This window comes from Dendropsophus ebraccatus, chromosome 2 (genome assembly GCF_027789765.1).
Source record: "Dendropsophus ebraccatus isolate aDenEbr1 chromosome 2, aDenEbr1.pat, whole genome shotgun sequence".
Taxonomy (NCBI): Eukaryota; Metazoa; Chordata; class Amphibia; order Anura; family Hylidae; genus Dendropsophus; species Dendropsophus ebraccatus.
In genome coordinates this window covers 150,622,268-150,637,725 of record NC_091455.1, presented here as the reverse complement: position 1 = coordinate 150,637,725, position 15,458 = coordinate 150,622,268, and the positions used below count along the sequence as shown (strand labels likewise).

The following is a 15,458-nucleotide window of genomic DNA, read 5'->3' as shown; positions in this document are numbered from 1 at the left end:
GAACTAAACTAACCCTTTAAGTATGAATTGTATTTCTTTGGTTATCTATTCATTAAGATGGACTTACCTGGATTTAATGATATATGTTTTGATGTAAAGGCAGTGTCCACCAAACCCCTCTGTGAGCATGGGGCTGTCTGTTCCACATTGTCCTACAATTACACAAAATGTTGGATTAGCGACACATTTTCATTTCAAGGCACTGTAGTGTAAAAACCTGTAAAAGTTTTAAACTATAACCTAAGGTTGTGTGGTGACACATTATATTGTTTTAACTGCAAACTGTGCCTTTCCCACCTAGCATAGTTACTAATTTAACACAGAAGTTTTTACAAATGACCATCTTCTAATTAGAAAAAAAATTAAAACCAATGAGCTATGCTAAATCAAGATTAAAACTTCTTACAATTGACCACTTCAAAAAGGGTACTGTCCTTTATGTCAATGTGACCACATACTGGATCAGCAGCAGATTTCATGGTGCAGATTTGGTTAAATCTGTTTTTCTTGATTTTGCACAGACAATGCTGCTTGAAAAACACGCATCTTCTAGTTTCCAGATGTACCAACATATTTACTAAAAGCCCTATTTCACGGGTCGTTTGGAGGAGCAAACGAGCGCTCTCAGCGCTCGTTTGCTCCTTGTTCCCTGCTCGCTGCCGCTATTCCCCACGGCTGCAGCAAGCGGGTGAGTGCGGGAGGGGCGGCGGGGAGCTGCGGAGGGGGCTGCCCGGGCGATCGCTGATCGTCCGGGCAGCCTATAGGATACAGCAGTGTCTGCTGCCGATGCTCCTATTAAACGGAGCAATGGCAGCAGATCGTTCCGTGGAATAGGGCCTTAAGGGTTTTTTTTTTATCTACTTTGCTGACCAAGTGGACAGTTTACAAATTTACGATACAATTGTTTGCCTACTTGCACTTAACAGTCAGTCAGAGAAAAAACAAAACAAAAGCAAAGCATACCACAAAGATAATAAAAATTGTTTTCCTGGATTCTCATCCCTAGATTTAATAAATCTGAATCAATATGTAAGCCACAGTTCTTTTCCCCCCCAGAGTGAACAGTTTCTACAGGTAAGAACCTAAACACAAGCAACATACATGAACTGTATTGTGAAATCAAAAATTGTACAATAAACAGCAATTGTAAAGTTACAGTAAGTTGTCTGTAAACATCAGATACATGTCAGCTAAACCTCCTTGATGACAGATGTCTGGAAAGGAGGATCAGGCTACTGCTAATCTCACAAACAGAAGAATTGGACATTTGATCACAATGAGAATAAAAGTCCTCATAAGTTCTATCTCCCTGGATGTGGCATGCATTGGTTGTCTGCCCTCTTGATTCCAGTTCCCTCTACAATATGGTTTCCTAGATTTCTCATGGCTTAGCCAAAACAGATACCCTTTGAGTTTAATGCAGTAAGTGGCAGCCCTGTCCCCTGTAGACTATTGTGTGATCTGGCCATAGTCTGTTTTTTGTCTTCGGGCTCATTCACGGAAATTGACATGCCAATTCTTTGAATGGAGAGTGGAGGTGCGCAAGACATCACACTGAGACAGTGAGGCAGGCAGGATTCTGAGCGGCGACCGTAATGCGAATTGTGGTTGGAATTTCTGTTTTACTCTTACTGAAGAGCAATGTCCAAGATGACACCAAACAGGAAACATTTCTCATAATGCAGACTAACCCCTGACAATAGTACTTGGTCCATTATAAAATACCGTATTTTCCGGTGTATAGGGAGACTTTTTAACCCCAAAAAATCAGAGTTAAAGTCAGGGGTCATCTTATACGTTGGGTATGGTCGCCCCATACAGTGGGGGGGCTCAACATTTGCCCCATCCCCACTGTATGGGAAGACCACTATAAAAAAAAAACAAAAAAAAAAACATTTAACTCACCTAGGGCCCGTTCCCGACACAGGCAGTGTGTCGCACACTACCTGCGCCGGAGATCGCCGAACCTCTCCCTGGCAGCCCAGCGTCACATCGGAGAAGCTAGGAGACGCTCGGCTGCCCGGAGCGCTTTGGGAGAATGAGGGAGGCGCCGGAGGCTGCGGTCAGGCAGGGGTTAGCATTTTCCAGCGTATAAGGCGAACCCCTGACAATCCGCTTAAAAGTCAAAGGTCGTCTTATACGCGGGGATATACGGTATATTATAAGCCTTCAAAACATTTGCCATTAGTCCCTGCAACACCCCAGAAACTTGACTTTACAGTTTACACATAGTGGACTTGTAGTTGACCAAGCGCATTATAATAAACATTGTTAGTGATAGGTGCTTTACATGCACTGAAGCACTACCAATGTTTATTACATTACTAAAAGGAGCGGCTCTGCTGTGCTATAAGGCCACACAGAGTGCTCATGGATGCAAGGGGTAAGAGAGCCATACAGGGGGCAGAGTTCAGCTTACTGAAGGCACAGTGAAGGCAATGTCAAGGGGTCAGGTTTCCTCCTTCTCTTCAGTTGACAGAATTATAAATCGCTAACCCGGCCTAATTAGGTGAGAAAAGACCAGTGATCCAAACTCCGAAGATGGTGGCCAGGAGGAAGGAACAAGTTGGAAACTAAGCTAATTTGTTGCATCCATAGAGGGAGAATCTGCAGAAAGCACCTAAACTGTGCAGCTTGCCTCCATAGAGGACCAGCAATGGCCTAGCTGCCCCCATCCATCCCAGAACAGCACCCGCCTCCACAACGCTGCGCTCGGCATCCCGGAAGTCACTTATCGACGTGCGCGGGATGTGGCTAACACCAGAAGCAGCGCCCGACAAAGCACAAAAACAGCTCAGAACACAACATGCTTTGACCAATATGTGAAGCTATGGGTGGGCTATCACATGGTGTAAAAAAGATTTTGGGTGGAACACCCCTTTAAACTGTTTGTGTACAATTTGGGGCAGCTGCACATGAGGAAGATGCGTTAGCGATGTCTGCAGTCCTTGCTTTTCACATGAAAAATATTTACCTATTCTCCCCGCTACCCTGCAGCCTTTTGCCTGTGTTCCCTGCTCACCACTGACCGTACAGCATGTGAAGGATCAGACGAGAAAGTTTTCCCAGTCAGTCTAAGTTCACACTGCGTTTTCAGCATCCGTTTAACGGATCAGTTTTTTTTAACGTCCAGAAAAATAGGGTCAGCAACGTTTTTTGGTCCGTTTTGGTCCGCAAAAAAAAAAAAAAAAAAAAAAAACGGATCCGTTTTTTTTTTTTATAATGGAAGTCAATGTGCCTACCCTTGATACCACCAGCTGGATTGTGATGAACCAAGGGCCAGGATTATGGAAGAACACACACACACACACACACACACACACACACACACACACACACACAATGTCCCATATAAGAAAATGTAAGTTAAGGAAACATCACCACAAGCAGTGCTGATCCATTAGAAAAAAAGCAATCAGCAATCTATAAAATACATGCCATCCCTAAAGCTATGCAGACTTGTTATAAAGAGTCAAGGTGCCTGCAGGTAGAAAATTTTTTTACTAGTTCCCCATATACCATCATATTTCACCCTAACTCTAGAAATAAATGGGGGAAAAAAAAAAGTTACAGGCACACTGACCTACTGCTAGATGTAAAATGTAATTAAACTACTCCATCTAGTGGACTAAATCAGAAAAAAAAAAACCTTAACATAACGGCACTTGAGATTATGCAACCATGACTTTTTTTCCAGTACATTTATGTATTGTTTCAGGGATAATACGTTTCTAGAACAGTAAATGCAGTGTCTTTCCCCTATACCCGTTTTAAGTATCAAACAGTCTTTCTGGGGTGTCCCTGGGCTTTTCAGCCTTTTCTGAGCCTATAGTGATTGGAAGATAATCCAAGTTATGTTCAGACATATTGACAATATCAAACAGAGTACCTTAAAAAAAAAAAAAAAAAAGGCACCTCTGCGATTCTGAATACCAGTCCAGGATTACACAGATTTATCTGTCAGATTTCTCCTTTTCAAATCCAGTCCTGGCTTTGGCTTCCAAAATTGTCTTTCCTTTATGACCTGCTCCCTGTTTATAGTCTGTTCCTGGCTTTGGCTTCCAAAATCTGTCAGATAAATCTCTGTAAATGCACCATTAGATATAGCTGTTTACAGAATTTCAGAGGCAGAGCTGGCATGAATTAGGTTAGCTGCATGTACAGACCAGACATGATGGGAACCGTGAGAACAGCAACTTCATTTACAATTGATATGTATTTGGGGTCACATTCACTGCAGACCTATGATTTCAGAAAGCCACAATTACAGCAAGAATGGAAAAATGCAAGTCATACTTTCATAGTGGCTGCCAAGCAGGCTTTACCATGTAATGTCTTCAGTGCATACTGAAGCAATACTGAATTACCACAAGCAGCCTTTACCCTAAGAAGAGAAAAGTTGGTCATTACAATAAGTAGCACTGGCTACAATCTTCACAGTTTGCAGTTCTGCAAAGGCAGGATTACAAATATAAAACTTTTAGAATGTGCTTTCTCAACACATTGGAGATATCTTAACACAAGTATACCACTTGCTGTACGGAAAATAATTTTCCCAAACTGCCGCCCAGTTCCAGTCTTCTGCAATTAGGCCTGCTCAGTGCACTGGGCCCATTTGAAGAACAGACCGACATACTTTATACAAGGCCTCACACCTGATTTAGACTTGCTGGTATGGATTGCAAGGTGTACTAATGACATTTCAATTCATACAGGAAAAATTTTCACTTACATAATGCGAATTTCATGTATATCTTCGTATCAGACACCTGATCAATGCCCTTTCTCCTTAAGATTTAAACATTAACCTGTTTGCTTTGACTAACTGGGAGACGGAAGGGACTCAAACCCTTCTAGGAATCCTTAGACTCGTTCAATACTTGTACAAAAACTATATCGTTTGACGTTGTAGGAAAGAGACCTCAACCAAGAATGCTCCGAGTGGTCAATGTCTTTTAAAATGGTACATAAAGCCTACCCTTGCAGTGTACATATAGAATCAGCGCTTAAGTCAATTCTGAGATGGTATTACTCCTGATCGTTTAGCCTCTATTTATCCAAGTTTATCTAATCTTTGCTGGAGAGGCTGTGGCTGGTTGGTTCTCTTTACCACACATTATGGAATTGCCCTTGAATCACATAGTATTGGACAGACTGTAAACAATTGTTTTCCACAATTTCCCCTCAATAATAACTTGAGTCCACAATTGGTACTACTGTTTATAGGTAAAAAAATATATACACCCTTCTATGCGAATCTTATTTTGTAAATGATTTAAAATTTTACTAACCAGATATTGTAAATCTAGTACAATTCCGTCGAAACAAGAAGTGATAAAAGCTATTAAAAACAACTTTTGTATATGAATAGGGTAATAGCTATAAATAATCAATCTTGTGCTCTTTCCCAACATATGGTAACCATGGTCTAGATCTTTTTGTGTTTCCTTTTAACACTTTAACAAGCGTTCATGAGATAGCATATAGGAACAGGCCTAAATCTATCCCATTGTGATTTATGCAAGGTCGTTTGAGCCCTTTGGCTTAGACTTTATGTACTTTACCTATATCTCATTATATCGGTTATTAAGAGCATTCCTGACTGGTTGGCATTCTTATTTTATATATACTGATACTGATTTGATAATGTGAATTCTTGTTCTTTATTTTCTATATTCTTATATGGATATATGATTTATGTTGCAATAGTGGCACTATAGTGCTTTAATCATGTTTTGTTAAAAAAATTTAAAGTTAATAAAAACTATTGAACCAAACCAGAAAACGGACTGACCACGCCACTGAGATCGACACATCACCAGGTAATGAAACAACATTTTTTCCGTACGCCAAGTGATTTGGTTTAATTACAGGTGCTTTGTATTCACTTACAGTTAATTGGTCCTGGGATGACCATGTTCTATTGGCACCATAACTATGGAAAACAGTGTTTTGAAGCCCCCATAATACCATTCCAAAAAAAAAAAAAAAAAAAGACAAAGAAAAAGAAAAATTAAGCTTAAAATGGACAAAGCAATTCCTTACATACAACCGTCAGAAGCAGCTATTGGAGACTGTTAATCCTGTCCTGTGCAGATTACATAGGGTTTCAGAAAAATAAAATGAAGCTGCCCTCGCCTGGTACAGGTAAAGACTAGTAGAAAACATAGTATCACACTAAGGCTACGTTCACACAGAGCAAAAGGGGCGGATTACGCGAGGAAATATTTCCGCCTGAAATCAACAGATGCTGAATTCCGAGCAGAATATAAGCAGAATCCCTGCGTATTCTGCTAGGAAAGTGTTCAGCTCGTAATCAGCTCTTGACAAATTCAGCGTGGAATACTCGAGGAATCCGCGCTGAATCCGCATGCATTCAGCGAGTAAACTAGACTATACCAGAATATATACTAGAATCCTCCCCCCTTTTTCCCCCCCCCCATTTTCGCGCAGATTCAGCACGTAATTTCCGCTTGTATTCCGCGCTGAAACAGAAAATCAGAGCCCCATTGGTTTGTATAGGCTTCCGCTAGCGGAAGAATAAACATGTTCATTCTTCTGGCGGAAAGTGGATTAGTTCAGTGCGGAAATTCCACCATGTGAACTGCAGAGCAGAATTTCCATTCAACACAATGGAAATTAGCTCTGCACCTATTTTAACGGCTGAAATTTCAGCGCTGATTCAGCGCAGAAATTCAGCTGCTTTTGCTCTGTGTGAACGAGCCCTAATAGAGAGGTGCTACTAGACACCCAGTCAGTGCATGCACTTTAATACTGGGGTTTTACCCCAGATGTGCCGCAGATCCTGACTGAGAAGTTATGACTGTTCAGAAAGGACCACTGTATGTTGAAAATATTGTAACCGGAGGCCATTGTAAGGATTATAGCCCCGGGGTGATAGGAACCCCTTTGGAAGAGTATTTTGGTCCCTTTGGCAGAGTATGAAGACAGTCCATTGAGAATACAGCCCCATGAAAAAAATATCAAAAAGCATAATTACTTATTGGTAATTGTGTTTTTACAAGCCCACGACAGCACCCCTGGAGAGGAAACCTGGGACTAAAAGAAGGACACCTCTGCCACTCAGTTCTGAGCAAAGAAAACAGACAAAATAAAAGGAAATATGGATACTACTTTCGCGTTGGGAATACATGACAGGTGCTGTCATGGGCTCATATAAAACACAATTACCCGTAAGTAATCATGCTTTTACCCCTACACCCATGACATCACCCTTGAAGAATTAGAATAGGTGGGACTACAGCAGACAGTACTTTGCACCCAAAGGAGAGATCCAAGACTGGATTTAGCCGCAATCGGTAGCGTTCGAGAAGTGTGTACTGAGCTCCCGGTAGCCGCCTTGCAAGATTGGCGTAACAAGGCTTCAGTTCACTAAGCCCAAGAGGCTGCTAAAGACCTAGTGGGAGTGAGCAGAAAAGAAAGACTTCCCTTAAAGGACAACTCCCACGGAAATTTTTTTTTTGCTTATTTCACACTTTGTAATGTGGTTAAATACCCGGTCTGGCCCCCTTCCCCCACTTTCGGACCCCCGACCCCCCCGGGAGTTAAAGAAATTATACATTACCCATTACGGTCGTCACAGTCCTCTTCTCCCGGGCGCCATCTTGAGGAGACGTCAGAGCCGGTCCGGGTCTTCTTCCTCCTCTGCATCCTCATGGAAAATGAATGTGATAGAAAAGGCTGCTGGTGCACCAGCAGCCTTTTCATTGGCTGGAGCGCATCACATGGCTTCCAGCTTGCTCAGGCCTGATTGGCCCCTTGACCCGGAAGTGAGAAACATCGCGCTACGGCGGTGATTGAGAGGCAGACGAATTGAGTGGCCATCGTCACCGGAGGGATGGTGAGTATGGTGTCTGCGGTTTTTGTCTTTTTTTTTGGGGGGGGGGGGGGGGGGGGAATTTGTCCTTCAACTGGAGTATGCCAGGGATTAGGGATGCACTGAAATATCGATACTACTATTGATATTTCAGGAAAAAAAACAAAAAAAAAAAAAACTGTTCGATACCAGGATTTCCTGGTATTCGATACTTTATGCTAAGCTGCGTAATAGAGCAGCTTAAAGTATAGCGCAGAGAACACGGGGGGGCGGCTATCTGAGCGCCGGCCATGTTCTCTGTGTCGCCCCCAGCCCCCTGGTGTCGCCTCTGCACACTTTGCTTCCAGAGTCAGCAGGTCTGTATTTGTTGCTCTGGAAGAGAGGGATCCTGAGAGGCTGAGCGGATGTCTGGAGAGTGGGGGAGCAGCGCGGGCCCTGGCATCACTGACAGCAGGAGAGGAGCGCACACAGGACGCAGAGGTGACCCATAGACTACCCAAGAGATAACCGGGGGAGACAGGTCTGTTGGGGGAGGGGGCACTGCCTGGACTGCAAGTAAGCTATGCGCACTGCCCCCGAAGGGGTCAGCAACGGGTTAACCACTGTGGTGCTGGATGACATTGCGGGGCAGGGAGCAGTCAGTGTGCTAAGCGCTGTACACATTGTGCAGCCACTCAAAAAAAAGGAAAAACAGGAGAGTGGCTGAAAGGTACTGAAGTTTAGACAGTGGCTGCATGGCCTGCCGGGAAAGTGCTGTCACTGCCTGTCAGGAGAGAAGGGTGCTGATCTATAGGGGAGGTCACAGCAGCACAGAGGATGTCAGGAGAGGAGAGTGCTGATCTTCTAACGGGGGGGGGGGGATTTTTTTTTCGAGGTATCAAACTGGTATAGAGTATCAAAATATATATATATATATATATATATATATATATATATAAAAAAAAAAAAGTATTGGTATCGAACTCAAAATTCTGATATCGTGACATCACTACCAGGGATATGGCTTGTTTTAGCCATCTACTGACTGGGAGTTTTGAAGCTGCTTTCCCTTTATCGTCCTCTGAACTGAACTAAAAGGTTCTCCGACACACAGAAGCCCTTTGTGGCATCCAAGAAAGCAAGTAGAGACCTTCTTACATCTGGATTATGAAAGGCTGCTTCTCATGGATTTGCAAATAGACTACATAAGGGTAAAATAATGTCCCTGTTCTTGTGAAATTCAGCCATGACCTTAGTAGTCATGAGGACATTGCTACCAGAGAGGGAAGATCTTCTGTGTCAGGGGCCAGTTCTGCACCCATGGTTTAACTTTTGTGAACCAGAGAAGGGCGGGCTTCTGGGCCAGAACGGGCAATAATTACTATGCACATGGAATTAGGGATCTCTGTTGGCCGTGAAGATGTAGACAAGTTTTTTGCACTCTGATAGTAAGCATGAGTTGCAAATGCTGAGAACTAAGGCAGTGGAACAGATATTTAATCTAGCAGAGAAAGCAGAGAAACTCCTTTGGACACCAAACTCTTCAGTCCAATGAAAAAGCCAACAGGACACATGTGGGCAACTTGTATACAAAAACACTTTTATGTGGAATTGGAGGACTGGCAGCACTTGATAAGATTAACTAAACTGGCAGTATTGCGTACAGAAATGATAACATACCACTGAGTTTAAGTAGTCATTTTATCTATTACTTACATCTTAAAACATGCAATTTTAAAAAGAAAAACAACCATACATAAAAAAAAAAATAAAAAAAAATAAATAAAATAGTGTTGATCCCGGAGGGTATGTACAGTATACTGTGTTATTACATTACTATCTTCCCACCACACAAATATATATCAGGGCATTATATCTAAAAATCAATATAAGGTCCAAATATAGCTGAAAAGAATAAAGTGGGGGGAAAAAAATATATATAAACTCACCAAGATACTCTTATAAGGTGCAATCCAATAAAAATATGTTCAGTTTAATAAATGTAACTATATAGCTTGCACCAAGTCTCAGTGATACAGCTGGACCCTATATTACAACCCACATTGGTTTGGGACAAGATAAATAAAAGTCACCTGGAATTAGGTTAGGCCGTCTCCTCAGGGACGCCGCCACCACCGTACAGAAAATGGGTATATTATAACCACACAGTTACTATTAAAAGCCAAAACAGAAATGACAAACACATACCAGACATTCAATACAATGCTTACTTAAAAAGGTTGTCAAAACACCCAGGCCAATATAAAGATTGGAAACTATTTTAAAAAGGGACAAATTAGAATCTGATACTGGCAAGATTTTTTTTTTTAATCCTAAGCATAAAAATGCAAGTATGTGGACTCCCATCTAAAAGGAAATGACTATTGGACCATGGAGTCAGAATCTGACTGCAGTACTCGGGAGACCTTGAACAAATGGATACCTGATTCGAGTGGCTTTGTAGCTGCAACAGGGAAACATATGCAAAGGGGGTGGCAGAAGCAGAAAAGGAGGCATCAAAAGGAAGCAGGTCTCCTGGAGGCAGTAGGAAATTGTGCACTTGAGACCATCACAGGTAAGGGATTGGGTGAATTAAGATTACCCAATTTGTGCTTCCTGATGAATGTGTGCCAAAGTTTTTAAAGGGCTTGAATTATTGCTTAAGTGCTGGGTTTGATTACCCAGGGTTTGTTCAGGACCTACATAAAAGATCAGAAAGTTTAAAAAAAAAAAAAGTTAAAGTCTACAAATCGTAGTAAGGAAAGTGTGGTAGGTGAACAACCCGTGTGTATAGGACATTAGGTTTTACTGCAGTTCCCCCATTTTGATTAGCAGGAAAGTGAAGCATTTGTTGTTCTTTAAGGGTATAAGCACACTTCGGAATTAGTGCAGATAACTTCCAGCGGATTCTGTGCTTGCTCCAGTTTGAAGTTCCGCTGTTCCCATATGCTCTATTCTATGCTCACAGATTCCGCCGATCTCATGGATCTCTGCAGCATATCTATGCTGCAGAGATCTCAATGAGAGATCCAAGTGTATATACTAGAAGTCCCCTAGGGGGGCTTCTAGTATATGTGTAAAAAAAAAAAAAAAAAAAAAAAGTGTTGTTAATAGTAAAAAGCCCCCTCCCCTAATAAAAGTCTGAATCACCCCCCTTTTCCCAGGTTTTAAATAAAAGTAAACAAATAAATAAACATGTTTGCTATCGCCGCGTGCGTAATCGCCCGAACTATTAATTAATCACATTCCTGATCTCGTACGGTAAACGGCGTCAGCGCAAAAAAATCCCAAAGTGCAAAATTGTGCATTTTTGGTCGCATCAAATCCAGAAAAAAATGTAATATAAAGCGATCAAAAAGTCGTATATGCGCAATCAAGGTACCGATAGAAAGATCACATCATGGCGCAAAAAATGACACCTCGCACAGCCCCATAGACCAAAGGATAAAAGTGCTATAAGCCTGGGAATGGAGCGGTTTTAAGTGACATATATTGGTTAACAACGGTTTGAATTTTTTACAGGCCATCAGATACAATATAAGTTATACATGTTATATATCGTTTTAATCGTAACGACTTGAGGAACATGCATAACAAGTCAGTTTTACCACAGGGCGAATGGCGTAAAACCACATTTCCCCCAAATAAAAGAAATGGGTTTTTTTTTTTCAATTTCACCACACTTTGAATTTTTTTCTGGTTTCGCAGTGTACTTTATGCAAAAATTCAGCCTGTAATTGCAAAGTACAATTAGTGACGCAAAAAATAAGGGGTCATGTGGGTTTCTAGGTGGAAAAATGCAAGTGCTATGACCTTTTAAACACGAGGGAAAACCGAAAACGTCAAAACGAAAATGGGCCATGTCCTTAAAGGGTTAAATCATGGGAAGCGGACTTTCCTATCCCTCAACTACAAAATAAACTTCTAGCAGGCCTGAAAGTTGTTAGAGCTTCTATAATAAATGAACGATGGAGGGAAATGCACCTAAAAATTCTACACAAGGCCGAATGCGTGTTTGACCGGTCTTGAAAAAGGCACCTGAACATTTTCTGAAACATTGCCCTAAGTGTAGTCTTCACAAAGCTGATCTCCTTCATGGGCTTTGGCATGGTCCAAAACTACATAAATATATGTGTCCAATATTTATGTAGTTTTGGACTACTACTAATATTTATGTAGTTTAGGGAACCAAGACTCCATTTGGTGTATTGCGCTACCCAACGATCCACTCCCATGTATTTTCCATGATCATTCAGATAATTTGAATGGCGTAGAAACCCGCATATTTTTACCGCAGGGAATCCATATTGTTTTACCTGTTACTGTGAAATGTATATTATGACACTGGATAAAGGATTCTATTCCCACTATTTCTGAAGTCAAAAGATACCATCATACATCTCCATTTGGAGAAAAACAATGCATTACATAGTCCGAATTCAGTCCGAATTCATCCCTAAAGAATTTTTTTTTTTAAATGGAGGTTAATAGCTGAATTATTATCTCCCACTGAAATCACCTTTAGGTCCTGTTTTAAAAATACAAAATGGTATATGGAAGCTGATGCTGCCAATACACTGGGAAAACTCAAAATTCCTGCTTCCAATAATTGAAAATGTTATTTATTGAGCGCCTATCTCTGACTTCAGATGGGGGAGAGGCGGGCTGGTCGTGTGTCTTGTGTTTTGTATGTCTTGTGCTTTATGTTATAAAATAAAGAGTAAAATTTATGAAGGACATATCATTAATCTCTCGTCTAGTTCCTCAATCTATTGTCTCTCTTCAAGGTATTCAGTACGAGAAAGAAATTGTTCTACTACTGGAGAATATATCCCCTTTAGTTAACGGCACTCTAACATAACTTATACGCATCTGGTAACGTTCTCCGACTACGGACTACAATTTTCCCACTTCAACTTCTACAGAACATACTGTACTAAGGGACTCTTTTTGGGACATTTTATGTCTGACTTACACTACAGAAATGTTAGTTAACATAAGATAAAAGAAATATTACATCATCTCATAATGTGACACATGAGATACTGTACAATATATTAATTTCTGTTACAATGCCGAAAACCAATAAAATATTGGGGGGGGGGGGGGGAGAAATTGAGAGGACAAATCTTTGGGCGGACAGCAGAATCTGCCTATAGAATGGAGCCTATGGGAACAACGTATCTTCAAGTGTGTATGGGGGGGGGGGGGGGGGGGGAATGCCTGAGAGGGCAAGCCACAAACGCTGGAAGTTATTTTGTAGTGTGCACATACCCTCCGTACCGCAAGGACTAGTTATAGGCGATAGATGATCCAATGGCACCAGAGTTTAGGGTTGGCGTTCCAAATTTAGTCCCCCCCTGTCTGCAGAAACAATCAGACCACCATCTTAAAGGGGTTATCCAGCGCTACAAAAACATGGCCACTTTCTTCCAGAGGCAGCCCCACAATTGTCTCCAGCTTGGGCGGAGTTTTGCTGTTCAGTTCAATTAACATGAATGGAGCTTAATTGCAAAGCGCACCTAAACTGGAGAAAATGGCCATGTTTTTGTAGCACTGGATAACCCCTTTAAGCCTATTCTCCCAGCATGCATACAGAGACAATTGCACACCACTGGCAGCATCTGTGCCTGTATGACACTAGCCATGAGACGGCACATCATTAGCATAACATCTACTTCCAGTGCTGTATGTTAGTGTTAGGCCAATAGGTATTTTATTAGATAAATTTAAACTTTTACAGTGATTGTAAATTTGTTTACATTCAGGATCATGTGATCAGCACATATAAACTACATCACACACAGCAGTATGCTTCTATTATTTTATTACTTTGTTTCCTTTAACCCCTTAGTGACTGCCGTGATTCCTTTTCACAACGGTCACTAATTGGCTCTATTCCGATGCGTATGCCTTTTAACGGCGGTGCATCAGAATAGATCTGCGGCAGGGGTTAAAGTCTCCCTGCTCTCAGCTACCGTAGGCAGCTAAAAGCAGAGAGAAGGCATCGGGGGCCGTGATGAGCGGTCCCCAGCAATGCAATCGCAGTTATTTACAGAATAAAGGTGATCGGATTGAAATCAGTGTCGGCTGTGACAGCCATTTCAATCGCCACTGACCATCTATTTTCGGTCAGTGGCGATAAAAATGCTGTGGGCCTGGTCCCCCCACCTGTCCTCCTGTCATGGCTGGCGGCCATCTTCAGGGGGGGGAGGCCGCCCTCTGCTCTGGGCGCCAAGAAAAATGGCATGCGCAGTTAGCCATGTGGCAGAGCTGCCTGTCAGTTTCTGTCTAGAGATGAGCGAACCTCAAGCATGCTTGAGTCCATCCAAACCCAATCGTTTGGCTTTTGATTAGCGGTGGCTGCTGAAGTTGGATAAAGCTCCAAGGTTGTCTGGAAAACATGGATACAGCCAATGACTATATCCATGTTTTCCACACAGCCTTAGGGCTTTATCCAACTTCAACAGCCACCGCTAATCAAATGCCGAACGATCGGGTTCGGATGGACTTGAGCAGTGTTTCTCAACCTTTTCAAGCCAAGTACCCCCATTTGATGAGATGCTCCAGCCGAGTACCCCCTAGGATGCAATTGATTATAAACATTGCCTTAAGGCCGAGATCACACAATGCATCTATAGGCTCTGTATAAGGTCTGTGTCAGCAACAGATTCCCAGATCAGATCCCCCCATAACAGTGCTAATGATCTGTAAGACCCAGTAATAATGCCAGTAGTCATGTCTAACATTTTCCCCGTAGTTAGTAATAATGCCCCCCTGTAGCCAGTAATCATGCCCCCTTTCCCAATAATAAAGCCCCTGTAGCCATTATTAATGCCCCTGTCCAAATAACAGCCAATGTGGCCTGTAATAATGCCCACCCAGCAGCTAGGTATGGCTCTTCCAGCCAGCTTTGCCCCCATCAGCCAGGTATGATACATACTACCAAGTATGCCCACTGCAGCCAGATTTGCTCTTTTCTGCTAGGTTTGGCTCCTGCAGCAGCCAGACACATGGCCCCTGCAGCAGCCGGACACATGCCCCCCTGTAGCCAGATACCAGCCCCTTGCACGGAGATACATTTACACTTGCAGCCAGGCAGGGCCAGGGGGCTGAAAAGCTGCCCTGGCACACAAACCCCACAACATATATATATATCTCCCCCCACCAATTGCATTAACTGCGTTAAGCAGAAGAATTTTTAGCTCGGCTTTAGTACACCATTTTCTTACATATATAAAGCCCAGAATTATCACAGAATAAAAGTGTACAGTACCAATATACTCACTAATACCTCCATACACTGACCATATAGTCACCAGATAACAGGTGAACACAGATGCTGCAGAATCTTACACCCTGCATACTATAAAAGAGAATAAAGCAGTGATCAGATGCAGTCACAGGTAGAATACAGAATTAGGCTAAGTTCACGCTACATAAGTACCGTAGTGATCACAGCAGTGATTACTACGGTACTCACGTAGTGCTGCCTTCTGAGGGAATCCCGGACAGAGTGTATACATGTTCCATGCTCCATTGTGAGCTGTGGGGAATTCGGTGGCAGTGAAGATTAGCCGGCCTGTACTGCAGTACCAGCTAGGATGATCTTTTCTGACACTGGCCGTTCCATGACCTGGCT

General features: G+C 42.3%; 1 protein-coding gene across 1 annotated transcript in view; it reads right to left on the bottom strand.

Annotated features, from left to right (window-relative positions):
- The window catches only part of GRB10 (growth factor receptor bound protein 10), a 157,399-nt gene that overhangs the window by 78,203 nt on the left and 63,738 nt on the right, over nt 1-15,458 (bottom strand). Inside the window, exon 3 of the mRNA XM_069958519.1 lies at nt 68-152. Within this exon, the coding sequence (XP_069814620.1) occupies nt 68-152 (85 nt within the window). The remainder of the gene's footprint in view (nt 1-67; nt 153-15,458) is intronic.